At 38.7% G+C, this 19,540-nt stretch overlaps 1 protein-coding gene across 2 annotated transcripts in view; it reads left to right on the forward strand.

Moving 5' to 3' along the window:
• Positions 1–19,540, forward strand: part of NT5DC1 (5'-nucleotidase domain containing 1) — a 143,217-nt gene that overhangs the window by 98,312 nt on the left and 25,365 nt on the right. For both annotated transcript variants that reach the window (XM_086745499.1, XM_086745498.1), the window contains exon 8: positions 1,240–1,337. In XM_086745499.1, coding sequence (XP_086601625.1) covers positions 1,240–1,337 — 98 coding nt within the window. The remainder of the gene's footprint in view (positions 1–1,239; positions 1,338–19,540) is intronic.

The following is a 19,540-nucleotide window of genomic DNA, read 5'->3' on the forward strand; positions in this document are numbered from 1 at the left end:
CATCATTTTTTGATGTTATAGGTAATACGGTCACCTAAGCAATGAAACATTCCTACTAAGATAAAATGTCACAGGTGGAAAATGTTTACATTTTCCAAGAGTAAAGAAAATAACCACTCTTTAAGCAGTATTTGTCTAATTTTATATGTTAGTAACTTCAAAACTTTTAGGTAGGAATTGTTATTATTTCTTGTTGTAGTTCCCAGCTTGATGATGTATTAAATGATTAATACATTAATAGACTAAATGTCTACTAGATTCCTTAAAATAAAGACCTTTGCTAGAGTAGGAATAACTGGCACCTCCAGAAATAGCCCATCTCGCAGTAGGACAGGTGACATCAATGTTCCCCAAGGTTGCCTGTTTTTCCTATTGGCTTTGTAATCTTATCAACTTGCATACAGGTCTCTAAAAAATACGTAAATATAAATAATCCCATATATATGCTATGCTCAAACACGCAATCCCATTTATACTGATGGGATTTCCACAGTTCAGATATTGATCTCTATTTTCATGGACGTAATGATCTTTGAAAAATCTGTATTTAGTGGTGTGATTCAGCTGGCAGATTAAGACTCGTACTTGGTAGATGTTTATTCCTGAGCCACGTGTCTAACCTCCCTGTGACCAGCAGGGACTTAGTCAGAGCAGCCAGGGGAGTCTGAAGAACGAGTTCAGCTAACACAATGGCATGTGAATATTTGAAATCATCTTTTAAGACTTAACTGACTGTATTAATTAGATCTCTGTTGACTACAGTGGCATCGTAGACACTCATTAGGCTTGTGCATATGTAAGCATGGACACCAACAATGCACACACCTGCCTTTAAGTGCCTTTAGTCTTCAGTTGCGTCCTACCCCATCACTTGACTTCATGTATTCTGCTGTATAAAGAAAATCCCTCATTTACACCTTTTTATACTTTTCTATGCATATGTTGTCACCAGCGATTGAAATATGTCATCTATCACATGTTCTCCTGAGATTTAAAAACTCCCTGGGCCAAGGAACGTCTTTTTACAAATAATGGGTGGTCCTGAAGGTACAGCACTGTGGTTTCTCAACCAGATGTCTCCTAGCTTTTGACAACCTCAGGTAAAGAAGGGTAGTAGTGACACTGAACAAGCATTGGAAAAAAAGAAGTGGTTTGCTACTTTCTTAAGCATTAAAGAGTATTTAGTGGCATCTTAGATAATTTATTAGTTTAGCTAATTCCATTTCCTTTGCTTTCTAGGAATGATTTTGAAGGGTATTTTGACGTTGTGATTACAAATGCTTTGAAACCTGGTTTCTTCTCCCATACCCCAAACCAAAGACCTTTTCGAACTCTTGGTAAGTTGCAGTTGTGACTGCCTTCTCATCTGGTTATCTCTATTCCAAAAAGTGAGAGGATTGGACAATATATTTTTAAAATCTAGCACTGGGGGACAATAGAGATAGTAGTGAAATATTCTCTTAAGACTGAGGAGCATTGAGAAATGAAGAATTACAATGCTAAGGACAATGAAAAGGCAGAGCTGCAACAGTAATTAAAAATGGTTTTGAGGCTTAGATATTTCATCATTAATGAAAAAGTAAGAATCTTTTTCTTTATTGAAATATACAGAAAATGAAATTTCCTTCTGAGAAAAAAACAGCAGAAATATTTCAAGAATTTAAAGAAAATTCAAATAAAAGTACAAATGAAATCACAAGGTTGAAGGAAATTATTTATGATGGAAACCTGACAGTATTAAATGTGTGTACTTTGGCTAAAAAATGACAGAGTAGGCGAAAAGGAAGTGCCCCTGTACTCAATTTAATTAAAACAATCTGAAATGTTTGGCAACGTTGTCCGTTAGGTAATTAAGGTTGTAACAAAAGAGGTTTATAAGAACAGTGTTTGTTGAACTACAAATAAGAGTACTAACATGGCTGAATACAGTTAATTTTTCCATATTTTTGTAAATACTCTTATGATTAAGTGGTACCTGAAAATTTATCTTATATCGAAAATACATAAGTCAGCATATATTTAGCTGTATTTTAGCATTTTATGACAGGAAAGTCAGTTGTTCCAGCCCAAAAGAAATTTTGTCTGTGGAAATTTCACAGTAAAACTAAATGAGCAGCAGAAATATATATTGAAACTGCATTTTAATGTTTCACCAATTTATATAGGAAAATAAGTAAAAAGTATCTTAAATGTGATTTTTAAAGGATTGGCTCAAATAGGAAACTGCCAAGTTGACAATCTGAGAAAAAATAAGCTCAGAAGGGAAATTGAAACTATTTATATAAAAGGATAGGGGGGAGGGCAGGGAGCAAAAGCATAAAGGATGAAAAAGGCTCAGTTGTGCAAGCATTTTATTTGTTTTCATATATTGCAAATTGAAAATAAAATATAATTCACTTTGGATATTTTTTTAAAGAATCAGATTAGCCTTACTTCCTAAGGAAATCCTGCTGCGTCTCTCTGTCAGTAATCTAGCCAGCAACTTTTGAACTTGTTGGCCAGTTTCAGTAAATTGAATAGACAGCCAGAAAGCTTCAAGATATTTCAACAAGTTGGGGTTTTTTTATGCAAACCAGGGCAGAACAGAGGGAAAAGACTTGAAATTACTGTCTCTGTTGAGAAATATTATGTAGCATCGTCTTAATCACATTAAGCACAGTTTGTAATTTTCATGAAGCTGTTTCTTTCTCATGCATTCAAACAGGAACACCATTCGCTGGAGTCCTCTTACTGACTTACTGGTTTTCATTCACTTTATATTCTGGCATTGCAAAGAGGCTCAAGTGACAGTTGATCACTCATTATATGAATACCTTATTAATACAGAATAAAATGTAGTTTATGTTCTGGAGACCTCCCTGTCTAAACAGATAAGGGACACAAATGTAGCTAAAGCAATCATCAGATAAATAATTTGCTGAAAACCACTTACCTGTAAGTGGATTTTTTACATGTATTTGTATTCCATTGACAGTAACTGGTTTCTTCTGAAAGACCAACCAGGACATTCAAAGCAAAGAATTGTACATATGGGACAGGTTTTTAGAGGCATGTTTTGAAGTAGCGAAGAGCTTGTTTAAGAGTATGTGAGATTTAAACCATCAAAATAGGAGCAATTATATGAGGAAATGTCCAAAATAATAATATGTTTTTGTAATGTATCTTTTACTGCCCTCCCTCTGTGTTCGTCGCAACAAACATATAGCTTCAGGGTAGGCACTGATAGTTCCACCGAGTCACCACAGATACCAAGGAACACAGTTCATTTCTGAAACAGCATATGGTAGAGGTTCTAATACATTTGGCGGGGGGTGGGGGGGGTCGGTTATCCAGTTTCCAGAGTTGTTTTAAGGCTTCCTTTCCTATCAAAACACTAAAAATTCAAAATCTCAGTTTTTAGTTTCTATCTTCCTTTTGCCAGTATAGATTTTGGGCAGAAGAAGAGTTTAGCCACTGTGCTTCAGACCCTCTCTTCTCTGAGAGCACTGGACATAATATATCAGGGACATTAAATTTCCTTATTTTTGCTTTGAAACACAAAAAAAAGACTAGAGATGGACATCACAGTAAATATTTTCTTAAAACATAAAGTGTAAACTTTTGTTAGTGTAATTTAGAGAAAAAAAGCTCCAGTAAGTGAAACAAACCTTGTTCCCTGAATAATTTGTTGCAGAAAATGAACTGAAGTACCTGCTTATGCATTTCTCCAGGGCTGAGTTTCAGCCATGTTCTTCCAATTACAATAAAGTCCGAATGATACCATATTCTCTTCTATTCCAAGGGAATTGTGTTATAAATTGACTTAAGGCACAAAATATGGAATGTGCTCTTAATTTCAAACATCCCAAGTGTTGCATTGTGTACTGGAATTAATTTTTATTTATATATAACAAATTGCTGCTGTAGATTTAGTAAGGGAAAGGTTTTGCAGTTTACTGAAGAGAAGTATAAATTCTTTTCAGTGAATAATTTCACAAAGGTGACTGTGGTCAGTAAACATTTGAAGGAAGACAAGAAACAGGACAAGATGACAAAGAAGGCTTTGTCTAGAAATGTGATATCGGATAACTGCTCTGCAGAAATGTTTTTCAGTAGACAAGTAATTTTAGAACTAATCTATTTAAAAACCTTGAAAAATTATTTTAATTGTGCAATTAAAAATGCATCACTGCTTCGTTTGAATTTCAAGACGTGCATCATTTAAAGCAAACAAAACACTGTTTGAAATCTTAAAAGATTTGTGTGACTACTTTTTATTGAACTGGGGCACTGAAAAACACAATAATTAATTATTTGATCTACATTATTTTCTTTCTAAGTACCATTCTGTTAAACAGAGGAACAGTTTATATATATCTTTCCAGGTTTTAGAACAACTATATTTATTTTTATCTGGCAAAACAAGTTTTATGGTTATGGGTAGCTTAGGTAGCAAAGCACATAGTTTGTGAGAACAAGTGCTATACAAAAAAAACTTCACTCCTATAATACAAATACTCCGTAATTTACTTGTTATTCACAAGGCTACATTTTCATTTACACAGGGAAAATCTTCAAATGGTTCTTCAAAGTACTAATAATATCTTGAGCTATTGGATCTAAGGATCAGATTAAAGTGTTTGTGTAAATCTTATGTTGAGAATGTAGGATTTTCTTTGTTTTCAACAGCTACATCCAGTTTAAAATACATAATTCCATGAAGGACTTGAAGGAATATGAATAGCAAATACAGTTGTGACTCACTCGTCTGATAATCTACAATGCACCGAGATTTCTGTGACATTTGGCATCAGAGCTTTCCCTTTATCACATCACTCATTAATGTCTGGCAAATTACTAACCTGACTACCAATTCTGATCATTGTGGAATATATTTTTTAGAATGTGAAATTAAAATAGAAATGCTAAAGATAACCCTGAATTCCCTGAAAGCCTTCTATAAGTCTGTATGCACAGGGAATTCTCATTTGGTCCTAAATAAGACTTTTATATCTTTTCATTTCCAGCTCAGGAACAGTTACTTTCTTTTTTTACTGCAGAAGGTTTTTTTGATCTGTATTTTTGATAAACTGAAAATATGTTGCTGATTGTTCGGTGTCTGAAAGTACAATGCATATTTATGTATATCTTCATATCTATGTATACATATACGTACAGGCCAAAAACAATCCTATATACGGCGTGGCAGCCGATGCCATATTTCTGTGAGATCGTGTGCCCTTATCCAATGCTGAGAGAAACAAACCTGCTCTCCTTCTGCAGAGAGTCTCAGGTTTTCAAAGCCCACTTTCAATTGCACTTCCAGACTGCCTGCCTTATTGCTGCACTTGAATTTCAGTCCAGTTTATGGTGCCTCTGCTACATGATCTGCCCCCCGATTTAGGAAACTTTCAGTCCTCCAATTTTTTACAATTCTCTGGTAACTGCCATTTTAACAACTCACTGCAGAAGCTTTTTTCCTCCCTCAGTCATTCTTTTGTAGCCTTCTGAAAATACAGGAAAACGCTGTAAACTGAAAAGACCAATTAGAAAAAAAAGTAAGGAGACAGGATATAAAATTGCGTACTTGTAGGCTGAAGACTGTCTTTGATTATTAAGGGCTACAGAAGAAGGAGGTGGTCACATGTCTGCTATTTAAGTTTTCTTCTGCCATCTTCTGCAACATCTGAGCTTTACTGTTGCCAGAGGTGGGATACAGAACTGACTGGAGAATAAGAGCTAATCCTATATAAGTATTTTTATGCATCTATATTCTAAGGCCTTTTAGGCATGGGGAGTGGGGTCAGGAAGGGAGTGTCTCCATTTTCCTGGAAGTTAAATGAGTAAGCCATATAACTTCTTTTTAGGTCATTCTTTTTATTTGAGATTTCTGTCCTTACCGACAGAAAAATATCAAAATACTGCCCAGCAATTTTTTAAGACCTTTACCGAAACTGTAGAATATCTATTTAAAATGTGGAAATTTTGAAACAGATTATATAGCACCATTAAAGGGAATATAATTTAAATAGTCTTGCATTAGTCACTCATTTGAAGAACGTAAATGCCATCTCTAAAAAATTCTGATCAAATTTTCCACCAAAACACATTGAATTGAGTCTGCAATACAGCTCAGTTGCTATAATTGCTATGTAATAGGTATCTCAGTTGCTACCTCTATAGTGCAGGCTACCTTGATAAGAAAACATTTTTTTTTCTTTTATATCAGCCTGTGAGGTTAAAACTCAAGAGAGTTTTGGCTATGCTAGTTGTTCCGATCATCTCTTCTTACCAATCTTGTCTTGCTTTAGATCATCAGATCTTCATATTCAAATGTAGATTCAACTATGAATTTTAAAATAGTTTTACATTTAGACTTCAACTCATCACAGATATGACAGCACAATTGTTGGTGTTTTCATGCAGAGACTTGATATTTGGTGGAGACCTCACTTTCCCAATAGGAACCTGGTCTTTTGCTGCACCTGTGAATGCTTACCCAAATGTATGGGTTGTGGTCCTCAGTCTGCAAAGACTGTCGTATTTTCCACAGATTTGGAGATCTGGAGATTGAACTCCTCCAAGTCATTGTTAGGATTAAATAAGACTTTTTCTACATCCTTATCACTGAACACTGAATCTTGGGTGCCTACTGCTCGCTCCATGAGCAGCAGGGGAGATGAAGGGAAGGAAAATCTCCTGACCTAAATGCAGAGGTGTGTGTGAGACAAGGCATGTGTGTGAGACAAAGATGAATCAGAGAAGGGCTGGGGGTTCCAAGTGATGGGAAGGGAGAGTAAGAGCAGAACAGCACATGTAAACACAAAGAGGAGAGGGATTTCACTCTGATGGAATTTTCTGAATTTCAAGTATTTGCTATTTTACTTCTACCATTGTCTCAAGGAGGGCTTTTGAAATAAGTCTAATGTGTCAAACAGATAGCTTAAGCTGATTTACCCATATACTAAGTGGATTCGCGTTTCCAGCTTGCCCTCCGGCCACAGCAGGGGATGCAGCGCTGCCCTCATGGAGGCTCACTGAGCTCAGGAAACATTTTGGGGGGGAAACCACAAAGGGCCTTTTCTCCTGCTTGTCAGAAGTCACAAGCAGAATAACACCACCATCAGCAAAGGACATGTGTGTAATGTACTGTTACAGTGACTCAGGCTGTTCCTTTATTTAATGCAGCTGTGCGTGCTGCCATTCTTCTGGAAGGGTGCCTCTTCGTATCAGCCTGTCTAGAAATATTCTGTAACACGAGGCCGTGTAATAACGCATATTTGCTGAGAGCTTGTGTCAGAGTGGCATATAAAGGTTGCACTGGCTGAGGACTGCATTATTCAGGAGATATAAAGTTCATAAATGTGTCCCATATGTCTTCTGAAGTTACTGCCTTTATATTGTTATACATCCCACCGTGCCATATAGTCTGTGAAAGCAATGCAATTCTTTTCAAGGAAATCTTGTTTAGTAATTCTGTATAGTGTATTGGCACTATTTTTCGTGCATTTTCTAGCTATTTAGGAAAGGAAAAGGAAGGTTATAACTATCAAATAATCATATTTTGTATTCTGATTTTGAAAACTAGATCTTTTTGTAGCTCATGAGATCATGATGTTAAGATCAAGGGTCTCCTAACTCTCTAATATCAGAAACAGGTTCTGTATCTAGCTTGCCGTAGAAGGCCTACTGCTTTAAGGGATAAAGTATGAGAAATAATTCCCTGCTCTTATCTCAGCTAGGGATTTTCGGTTTATCCATCATTTCTGGACACCCTCTTCACCAACATGGTCAATGCCTGATTCCACTTTCTGAAAAGCAGCCAAGGATAGGCCAGTAGTGCTGACAGTGGGACATACATAAAACCAAACTTAATCTCATGTAACAGGGTTTGTTTTCGTACAGATATTAATCATCTGAAGCTTAAAGGGTATTTCCAAAAATCTACTATGTCATGCTCCTTGGCTGAATGTTTCACCTCCATCCTTTATTTAAATGATCTTAGTCTGAAACTGTTCCACTCTCTGTACTGCATTTGGACAGGTTTCAGCCGCTCAACAGATTTTTTTCAGACAGTGTAAACAGCTGTCTCGGGGACTTCTGTTTTCCCAATATTATTTATGTTCTGTAGACAAACATTTAAAAAATCAGTGTCTGTTACCTAGTAATGAAAGGGATTTTCCGATTAGTCTTTTTCAATTTTGCTAGATAGTACCTGTGTGTATTTTGAAATCAACAGTTTGCTCTGATGGTATATGTATCCACTCGTACAACGGCATGGTTAAGCTGGTGTAATTTCTGTAAATTGCCACTGAGTAGTAGTCAGGCTGTGTGGTAGCCAAAGAAAAAGCAAGCCAAACTTTCCCTTACAGTACATCCATTTAGACAATCTGAGCAGAGAGGCCGTTCCTTTCTCCTTGGGAGAGGAATGGAGCATTCTTATTTTGTTCTGTTTTTCTTGGAATGGACTTTGCCGGTATTTGCTTCAGAAGTGCTGGGAGGCCAGATTCTCATTGCATCGTTTAGACATGCTCTCGCCAATGACTGGTCTCACTCACAGCACATCAGAAGCTAGAGCTACCAGGGCACAGGCTAATTCTGTAACATTCAGTCTGTTTTCCTAAACATTGAGGCTTATGCAATCACATGGCCTGTGTGAGTAGGAATTTCTGCCCATGCCCTACTGCAAACCTCTACCAGTAATGCAATTTCAACCACATTTAAGTGTGGCCTAGTATTCTCAGAGATATTACAGCCTCTACAGGCTGGAGAGGAAAAAATGAGTCTGTCGCTGCCAACTCGGAGAAAGGCCGCAGTGTAAACATACCCCTGACTGGATCCTGGAGTATCCATCCAGGCGAGCCTGGCCACAAATGGCCTGGCTACTGGAAAAGTGTCTGTGAGACTTTGCACCCTATTAGACATTCAGTGAATCCAACTGCAAGACACAAGTTCACAGAAAGATAGGCCCCATTATTTCCACTGTTATTCATAAACTCCTTGTTTATTAAAAAAAAAAAAGAAAAAAGAAAAAAATTAAATAATCTTTGAAGTATGGCACCTCTTTGTTTCTGAGTATCAAGATGAATGTTGAACTATGGATGCATTCTCCAATGTCTATCCTTCTTTAAAAGAAAAAACTAAAGTAAATGTGTCAAGCCAAGTTCTTTATATGTTTGCGTAGTGTTCAAAGTACCTCAGAGGATAAAAGGAATAAGAAGTTATTCATCCAAAACTCCAAACAGTGAAAAACTGCAAAGTGCTTCTGCATAAAGACAGCATGGATTGCTTCAGCTGATTACCTTTGATATTAAATACCATGTTTGGTACAAAGCTGATAAAAATATTACAGAAAGCTAGTTCAAAGAAAGCTAAAGCTGCTGCTTTCAAAAGCACCATATCAACAATATTCCTTTTGTTAAAACTGGAAAACATGTTTAGCATAATTGCCAAGTACTCCAAAACCAGAATTCTTTGTGTATTTTCCTTTTCAAAAGGAGTTACAGTAACAAAACTAACACTACTGCAAAATCCTAGTTATTTATTATATTGTGTTATATTCAAGGCCTGGATAAAACTAACCCCCCAATTCTTATTGTGCAAGCACGTGATAAGAGTCACTCTGTCTTCAAGGAGCCCACAGACAAACCAGATGAACAAATGGTGGAAAACCTAAAGCACTGGCTTTTCTGTTAGAGCCAAGGAACCGAGAGATTGAATGACTTACTCATAATCATATATTTGGCAGATCTGCATATTTAACTAAGGTTTCTAATGTCCTAATCCAGAAGCAGTGAAGAACTCTAAACTGAGTTTGCATACGTGAGCAAGACTTGCAAAACTCTCACTGCAGCATTGGTAGGATCCGTTCTGAAATAATACCTTCAGTTCTCATATTTATACTTCCATAGAAATGCTGAAAGTTTGAAAGGGTTGGCTAAGCAATTGCGTCTGAGGGACATGTAAGCTCACTTAATTTAATTTATCAAAGAGGCCATTAAGATGTAGTCTTAATGATCAAGTAGTTTGTGGCTCCTTTACATTGGATTCATGGGAGCTCAGATTAGTATAATACCTGAAGAATGTATAGAAATTATTTAAACAGATAATTCAATATCCAGAATTCTAGACTAGAAAGTTCTTTTTAATATTGCTTCTTGTTATATGAAATATTTCTTTTCACCTTTATTGTATTTCCCAGCATACATAGGACTGTCCACCCGTGACTGAGCCGGAAGAGCTAAATTGGAAATATAGAATCATAGAAACATAGAATGGTTAGGGTTGGAAGGGACCTTCAAAGGTCATCTAGTCCAACCCCCCTGCAAGAAGCAGGGACATCCCTGACTAGGTCAGGTTGCTCAGAGGCTCATCCAGCCTGGCCTTGAATGCTTCCAGAGATGGGGCCTCCACCACCTTTCTGGGCAACCTGTTCCAGTGTTCTATAACCCGCATCATAAAAAATTTTTTCATAATTTCTAATCTAAATCTACCCCCTTCTATTTTAAAACCATTACCTCTCGTCCTATTGCAACAGGCCCTACTAAACAGCCTATCCCCATCTTTCTTGTAGGCCCCCTTGAGGTACTGGAAGACCGCTATCAGGTCTCTCCGGAGCTTCCTCTTCTGCAGGCTGAACAGCCCCAACTCTCTCAGCCTGTCCTCATAAGAGAGGTGCTCCAGCCCTTTTAGCATCTTTGTGGCCCTCCTCTGGACCTTCTCCAACTGGTCCATGTCCTTCTTGTCCTGGGGGCTCCAGAACTGGACACAGTACTCCAGGTGGGGTCTCACCAGGGCAGAGTAGAGGGGGAGAATCACCTCCCTCGACCTGCTGGCCACGCTTCTCTTGATGCAGCCCAGGATGCGGTTGGCCTTCTGGGCCGCAAGGGCGCATTGCCTGCTCATGTTAAGCTTCTCATCCACCAGCACTCCCAAGTCCTTCTCCTCAGGGCTGCTCTCAATCCATTCCCCGCCCAGCCTGTATTTGTGCCTGGGATTGCCATGAGCCAGGTGCAGGACCTTGCACTTGGCCTGGTTGAACTTCATGAGGTTGGCACGGGCCCACCTCTCCAGCCTGTCAAGGTCCCTCTGGATGGCATCCCTCCCTTCCAGCATGTCGACGGCACCACACAACTTGGTGTCGTCGGCGAACTTGCTGAGGGTGCACTCTATCCCACTGTCCATGTCGCTGACAAAGATGTTGAACAGGGCCGGGCCCAGCACGGACCCCTGAGGGATGCCACTCGTGATCAGTCTCCACCTGGACATTGAGCCGTTGACCACCACTCTCTGAGTGTGGCCATCCAGCCAACTCCTTATCCACCAAGTGGTCCGTCCATCAAACCCATGTCTCTCTAGTTTAGAGAGAAGGATGTCGTGCGGGACAGTGTCAAAAGCTTTGCACAAGTCAAGGTAGATGATGTCAGTTGCTCGTCCCTTGTCCACCGATGCTGTCACCCCGTCATATCAAAAGACTGAAAGGAAAACAAACCATGCGCAAGTCAGCAGCTGTTCTGGCATTAAGAGAACTCGTATTTCCTTTTGATCTGTTTTGTGCATTTTTAGTATAAGATGGTTATACAGATACATTTTATTTTGTCCACAGAATAATAAAAGGTCCCACTGGGAAGCTTATTAACTGATGCAGACCATTACCAGACTCTTCTGCTGCTTATAAGTAGGATGTTACACTCTTGGTAGCTTAGTTCAAAACGTGGCTTCTTTCCTTGCCAAACCTGTGTCAGATAAATGAGTAGTTTTTAGAAGCTTATTTTTTACATTGAGTTGCAAGCCTCTCCCTTAAACAAAAATTGACTCACAACTACATTGTAAGGGTGATGCCATATGTCAAAAATCATAGAGGTCTCTTTTGAAATAAATTACTACCAGGAACAGATACAGAAACCACAGTGTATAGAAACTACTCTGGCTGTCTGTCATTTGGTATTACTCAGATGACTCCTGTTACAGGCAATGAAGAGCTAGCCCACATGGTCAGTGGAGGGCTGTGCAGCTGCCCAAACGTCAGTGTACGCTGTGCGTACACTGTACTGTACAGAATGCATTGGTGCCACTGACCCAATGCTGCAATCTGCAGTGGCTCTGCTTCCTGTTGTAGAGATTTTACACCATGTTTCTGTGTCTGGGGCAGAATCCCAGCCATGGTGCTCTCATTGCCTAATTATAGGCCTCCAGTGCTAATAGAGAGCTGCAGGGAACCCAAACACAGGTCTTACTGAAGTAGCACAGGGCTTATGGAAGACCCTTGCCTTTCCCGCTTACAACTGGACTAAGGTGTTGGAGGACCTTGGGGCACCTCAAATGTCTCTAGGCACCAGTATAGTAGCAACTGAACAGAACCAGGCTACCTGCTAAGAAGAACGCTGTGATCTGTGCTGGTCTGCTCCTGTGCCTACAGCAGCCAAGGTGTGGCTGCCTGCGGGATGGATCAATACAAGTTTGTAAACTTTACCACTCCACTAAGATTCAGTGTGAACCTGTGTGAATTAGGTTGGTGGACATTTAGTTTAAACTTCACATTATAGTTCTTAAACAGCTGTCGAAATCCACAAGGGATTTATGGAAGAAAGAAAGATTGCCTGCATCATGGGGGGCTTATCAGTATGACTTTGCAGGGGAAATCATTCTTTGTATAAATCACATGTGTAAGCAATATGTGATAGAAATTTAGGGTTTTATTCATCTTTCTTCTCTGTTTAATTGGTTTATTCTATAGGATTCAAAAGTAAGAAGATAATTAGATATGGAACTTCATAAAGATTTACCTTGTGATTTGATTTTTAGTTAATTTGGAAATTGGGTTTGAGGCAGCTTGTAGTAGAGCAAAAACAGAGTTGTGTATGGTACATTCCTGGCAGAATGAGGGCTGGCAACCACTGCAGAAAGCTTCCCTTCAGCATAGTTTCCATGAATCTGTATGTGCTGGTTTTCATTAAGGAGCTTTAGAGTTCTCTTGTGTATTCTTCCAAAATGTTAAGCTTTTATTAAGGTTAGTCGGTAGAATTGTTTTTTGCAGAAAGCACATGTTGATTTTTGTACTGCAGGCATCAGATCTGCTATTGGAAGCAAGTAGCAAAAGGAGTTGGTTAGGAAGCCCTGGAAATGAGCTGAGAATGCGAGGAGGAATCATGACCAAAGCCTGGGCTGAGATCTGTTTCACTTTGATGTGACAGTGGATCTCTGCCTCAGTTTCCCAGTTTCTAAATACCAAGGCTTACCTAATATTTATGAAGTACCCGGGAGAACTGCAAAGCCGTAAGTGGCAGAGGAGAGCTACAACAAATCATAGAATCATAGAATAGTTAGGGTTGGAAGGGACCTTTAAAGGTCATCTAGTCCAACCCCCCTGCAAGGAGCAGGGACATCTCCAACTAAATAGCAGGTGTGGATTTATTGCGCATGGGGGAAATCTCAGGTGGGTAGGGAGTTACCTGGTTCGAGAGCAGCTCTGCCTCTCCCACCCAGTGCAGGCAAATAGAAGCTCAGAGAACACAAAACTGGGCATTTCTTGGCTGGCAAGCAATTATGGAATGCTGTGTTGTTTAGATGACTAGCAAATCCTCTGCAGTTGATGTTCAGAAGGGAATTTGCTTTTTGCAAGCTGAAAGCTCGGGAAAAGGTAGAAGTGATGTAGCATCTTCTTCCTCACTCTCTTTGTTCTTCGGTCTTTCTGTATTATTGACATAGGACTCCAGATGTCTTAAACTTCAGTATGTATGTTACATATTTTTCTAGTTAGAGTTAGTGACTCCAGGACTTTTTCTCTTCGTTAGTAAACATGTTCATTCTAACCTGATTCTTATCTGATGTGAAACCACTTTATATATTATTACTGTCCACAGATCCCAGGTGTCTCTGTGATACTGCCAGAGTAAGGCTGAGCCTTCCAAGATTATTATTTTTTCTGGAATAATAGTAGCAAGAGATTTTATCTGTGAAATTCCTGCATATGGAGACCTGGCACAATGCTCTTGTTTCTGAGAAACAAAGTAAAGTGCATTTTCTGTAGACACTAAATGGTTTTGCAAACCACATGAAACGCACAGATAAGGAATTGGAAAAGTATTATAGGAAGTGTCACAGAATCATTTCTCTTTTACTTCTTAAAAAAACTCTTTACTACAAATTTTTCATGTTACTCTTCCCATCAAAGAGTAACTAAACGTACTTTGCCAGAAAGGAATAGTTTCCATTTTTTCTTGCCATCCCCAGCCCAGTTACATTGTTCTGAGGTTTACAGTGACTGTTTCACACCTAAAAACTTTTCCTCTTTGTTAGAACATTGATTTCTTAATGTTTTTCATTTTGTTTATTAAATATAAAGTTCTACTATTTCTCAACAGATCTAATAGGGTTTCTTGTTCTTTTTCATTCTGGTATTCCCTGAAATGCCGGGCCCCATAGCAGACGTTAAAAAGCATCTGAAATCTCTGCCATTTCTTCTAACCCTGTCTTTGTGCCTTCTTTGAATTCATCCATGGCTGTGGTCCACAGGGACATGAAATTGTCCCCAGACCTGAAGACTGAACTTGCCATCACCTCTCTGTCTTCTGTCACATGCACATGCTTTGTCCTTCCCTTCTCCTCTCCACCCACCGCAAGTCATAAGTCTCAACAGAGAGCTGCGTGTGGACACCCTACATAGACAGGAGCTGCAAAGGGGCCAAAGAGGCACAGAGCAATGGAAAGAATATTGAACATTTATTGGTTTCTCTGGCCCCCATGAGAAGTTTTCCCGCTGTCCTTCATCTCCACATTAATGGCCTCAGCAACATCACAGAGCACTTACTTGTTCTTTTATCCAGAGTCTACATAACTCTAGTTCTACCTCATAGAATCATAGAATGGTTAGGGTTGGAAGGGACCTTTAAAAGTCATCTAGTCCAACCCCTCTGCAATGAGCAGGGACATCTCCAACCTGATCAGGTTGCTCAGAGCCCCGTCAAACCTGGCCTTGAATGTTTCCAGGGATGGGGCATCCACCTTGTAATTTATTGATCTGCCCATCTACCTCCTGCATATTCATCTCACTTTGCCCTCCTGAGCCACTTAAATGGCTATTGACACTGTACTGAAGTACTTCATGAACCTTAATGTATTTACACTCATGAGACTTCTGACATCTGTGAGCTTTAACACTTACCTTTACATCGGAAGAGTCTGAGGTCAAGTTGGAAGTCTGTGGCAGAACTGGTGACCCCTTGTCCCAAAAGCGGGACTAATCCAAGACCAAACCATGAGTGCAACATCCCCACCCCGTGCAGCTGACCACAATCTCCCAAATACGAGCTGTATTATGATGCTTTTCCCCTGCTGTGCCCTGATGACGAGCACCCTTCCCAAGGACATCCTTGGTCACACCTCTCAGGGAAGGCACGCGCTCGAGGAGCCGGTTGCAGCTTGGCCATCCTGCGCCCCATCTGGCCCACACTCCAGCACATCCATGCTCTAGTTTACGTTCTTTTCATTCTCCTGTTTAGCTGTTACTTGTACTGCCACCCAATTACTCTCCAGCACAACTCCAAACCATTTGCTTTCCTTAGCACTTTCTGTTCAGGTCTTTCTGTGATGGACCCTAATGTGCACATTGCTCATGGCAAGAGTGCACTGCACAACCCCAAAATTTTTAAGGGTTGGAGTTTTTTTTTTTTTCTGGAAGGGATAGTAATAATGTAAAATGCAGTAGAGAATATAGTAATTGCAATAAATTGCAAAATCCCCATTAGGATTTATTAATGATGCATGAACAGAGCTGGGTCTCTGAGGGGAGATTCTCTGAAGCTAAAATCAGTATTGGGTCCCAAACTGTCTTTTGATGCTTCTTGAACATTTTCTTAAGCAAAAGAAAACAAAATTGAAGGCAGAAAATGTATCAGGAAGAAAAAAGTCTATTTGTTAACAAACAAGACCACCAACTGTGATTGTTTTGATATTGTATTCTTTTCAGGTATGTTTGATATTCTGTCGTATTTATGATTTTAAACTATTAGTGGCAGTTTCTGTATTTTCTAATTGAAAATGGTCATTAACTATTTAATGTCATCATATTCTATTATTACTTGAAGTACTAAGTATTACCAATGACATAAAAATACTCACAATTTAGTACATATATGAAGCAATGCCAAGGTAGTCTCTAGCTTGACAGTCATATTCAAATGGTTTTAATATTGGTAGGATTTTTAAGTGTGTAATGTAATGCTTCTCTTCTACCATGTAATAAAAAGAAGTCTTAGGTCAACAGGAGCCAGAACTCCTCTCTCTGCAGTCTCAGATGTTAGCTTTTATTTCCAGGGGGAAAAAAAAAAAAAAATTCTAAGGCATCCAGTTTTGCTTGAAAATATTGGGAATGAGCATACTTCACAACTTCTAAATAGCAGCGTACCTGTGAAGCACTGAGATAATAAGCTGTTTTCAAGTTTTCTTTTTTTTTTTCTTTTTTGAGAATTTTCCCCTTTTCAGACAGGAAAAAAAATATGTTTGATTTTTTTAACCTCCACACAGCAGTGAGGAGATGCCCGGGCTCCAGTGGTCAGGCCCCTGTACTCTCCAGGAACACTGTTGCTGCTGGTTGCTGAGCTTGCCCGGCTCCGCAGCACCGCTGTGCTAGAGAAACTGCTGTGGGTTGGGGTGGGGTTCTTCTTTTTTGATGACCGAGTAAGAGGGACAGTCTGAGCAAGGTTTTAATAACTGCTGTCTGCAGCTACCGAATGCTTCTACAATTATTAACAAGCAGAAGGCTGAGTGGATTTATTTAATTTTTTTTTAATTCCCAAATTTCATTTTTTACCTGTGGTATATTGAATCTTAAGTTAGTCTTTAAAGATTGATGTAAAATTGCCCCCTTCAGAGGCAAACAGTGTTTGGAGAGCTAGAACTTAAGACAGAATTAATCAATAAAATTAAAGTAGGGATTTGTGGTAGTGTAATAAGTTAGGAAAAAAGAATTGAGCTTTCTTATAAATCATAACTCAACTTGGCTGTATAAATAGTTTTCGTATAAAAGTTAATGAAAATGTCTGTTGTGTATTCCAGGCAAATGAGTATATGCAGTAACTATGCATGCTCATGTCTACTTCACAATTATTATGTCCTTTGAAATAACATATTTTAGGGAACTGAAGAAATAAAAGCCAAAGACCTCTTGCAGCAGGGTCCATATATTGCTTTACGGCGTACATTTGTTCAGAATCAAATTGTCTATTCTAGTTTACAAATATATTTTATAACTGAAGTATTAAGATGTGGGGGGGAAATAGTCTTTCTGTAGCTGAGGATTAAAGAACTTTTGTTCCTTTTTTTGTTCTTTTTTTAAATGTCTGAGGCCAAAGTAAATGATGGCAGGAAGTTTTTCCCCACTACACTGCTGTGTCAGTTTTCAGTGGGGAAGAGTATGCTCCAAGAGCAAATTGCAGTATGCCTTATTTTAGTAGGTGTTACTAGAGAGACTTAGAGGGTTAGGATAAATTGGAAGATTACAATCTGCACAGTGCAAAGAGGATGCTTTGTGTGTCTCAATTTTATTTTAATTATGAAAATTGAGACTTTTTCTGAAGCGACAGTTTAGGTCAAAACAGACTGGTGACTCTTATCTTGTCTTCTGTGCTTCCCTCCATCTTCTGCTTTGATCTACTCTTCAGATTTTTGTACAGCAGGAAAGCACACCCTAGTAAGAAAGGTTATTGACAGTTGCTTGAACTGAATTGCGTATTCCTGAAATAATTATGTCATTTTTTTCCTCAATTACCATGCCTCTCCTAACTCACTTGAATTCAAAATGCTTTCTGGAAAAGCTTCTCTCTCTCCATAATTATATAAGGATCTCTAGGATGACTATGATATTAATATTGATAGAGTTATTTGGTCACTTCTGTCTGAATATTGCGAGTTCTTCACTTACAAGGCTCTGGAGCTTCTTAGAAAACTAATGAGGTCCAGAATAAAACTGTCCTAGGGAGAGAATTTATTTATTTTCTTGCCGTTTTGTACCTCTCCAATATCCCAATTAAATAAATAAAAAAAAAAAAAGAAAAAAAAAAAAAACTTACAAAATATCTGCAAGAGAGAAATGAAATTATCTATTTATGTTCCTCTAACCCTTCCAAAATAGAAGTTCTCTGAGTTATAAATACAATTAAGTAGTTATGGAAAAAGCTTCACCGAATCTGTGCATGAACTACATTTAAAAATGAACTTGTAGATGAATCATTTTCCAAAAAGTTATTTTCCTTTTCCAAGGAAGAAAGGCCTTGCTTGTTGCCATCATATCAATGTTCTAAATAGAAACACTTTGTTCTTTAGCCAGACTGTTTCTGGGAAGGTATAAAGTTAATGACTTGACAGATTTGAAAACAAATTACTAAATCTATAGTAAGCTGTTATGTTCGGTTCCTGTAAGACAGTAATCAAAACTTCCTAAAGAAACTTACTTGCTGACTTCTCTAAAGGAAATACTGATTTTTCTTACAAACAATTATACTTCAGCCTTGTCTATACATAGCCTCTTGCTTGGCACAATTAAGCAGTAAGGCAGATTTTAAGGAAAACCAAAAATGTTTTAGTAAAATTTAAAATGTAAAACTTTTTTCTTTTTTCTAAATTTATTTCTCTTCTCTAAGGAGTCTGTGTTCTTATACGCCCAGGGCAATTTGAAAATACACTGTCTTGTACTTTGGTCTTACCAGGCCTTATAAATGAGCGAAAAACCAGAAGTCCATCATGAGAAAAGAAAATGTTAGTAATTGGATAAGTGGCACTTACAAATTACTATGAAATAGTTTAATTTTTTTCACATGATGGTGTCTGTATTTTTTCTCAGCTTTACATATGGTGTTCTTTCAGAATATTGCCAGCTTTTAGTAGTACTGTTATTTAGTTCTCCATACAAATGAGCACATATATATTGGAGTTACCAGCATAAGAAAGATGTATCACTGGCTATGTAAAATTAAAAATCATGTTCCAGTTTTCAAAAATGAATTTTAATTTTGATTAGTTCAGCCTTTGTCTCACCAACCCTAAGCCACCCTAAAGACAGCAAAATGATGAAGGGCAGGAAAGGGAGCTGGTCTTCAGGCTTTTCTGAAAAAAAATCAGATTGGACAGCCAAAATCACTAGTCACTTTAGGAAGCCTTAACCTTTCATTTCAGCACATCATGCTAAGGGAATAATTTGTTCCTTATCACTTCCCTGCAGTCATCCAGTCAGACAGGAGCCTGGCAAGCGCTGGTGCACATGTCGGGCAGATGGATTTCACAGCTGCTTCCAGGGCGCAGAAGTAATTCAGGGAGGGCAAACCACACAGTAATACCTGCGTGAACCCTGGAAACCACACGGGAAGGGTGGTTGGTCTATACATAGGAATTTCTGGTACCATGCTACAGAAGGGTGTCCACAGGGTATGAGGTTTTACCCCCAGCAAGCTTGTGAGTACTTACTTTCTTCATGGAGAGCATGCCCACAGGGGAACTCTACAGCTTATGTCATCCCATCTCATTACCTTTACAACTGGAAGAAGCCACCAGAAATATTTTACTTATG

Source organism: Chlamydotis macqueenii, chromosome 3 (assembly GCF_036417535.1).
Source record: "Chlamydotis macqueenii isolate bChlMac1 chromosome 3, bChlMac1.mat, whole genome shotgun sequence".
Lineage (NCBI taxonomy): Eukaryota > Metazoa > Chordata > Aves > Otidiformes > Otididae > Chlamydotis > Chlamydotis macqueenii.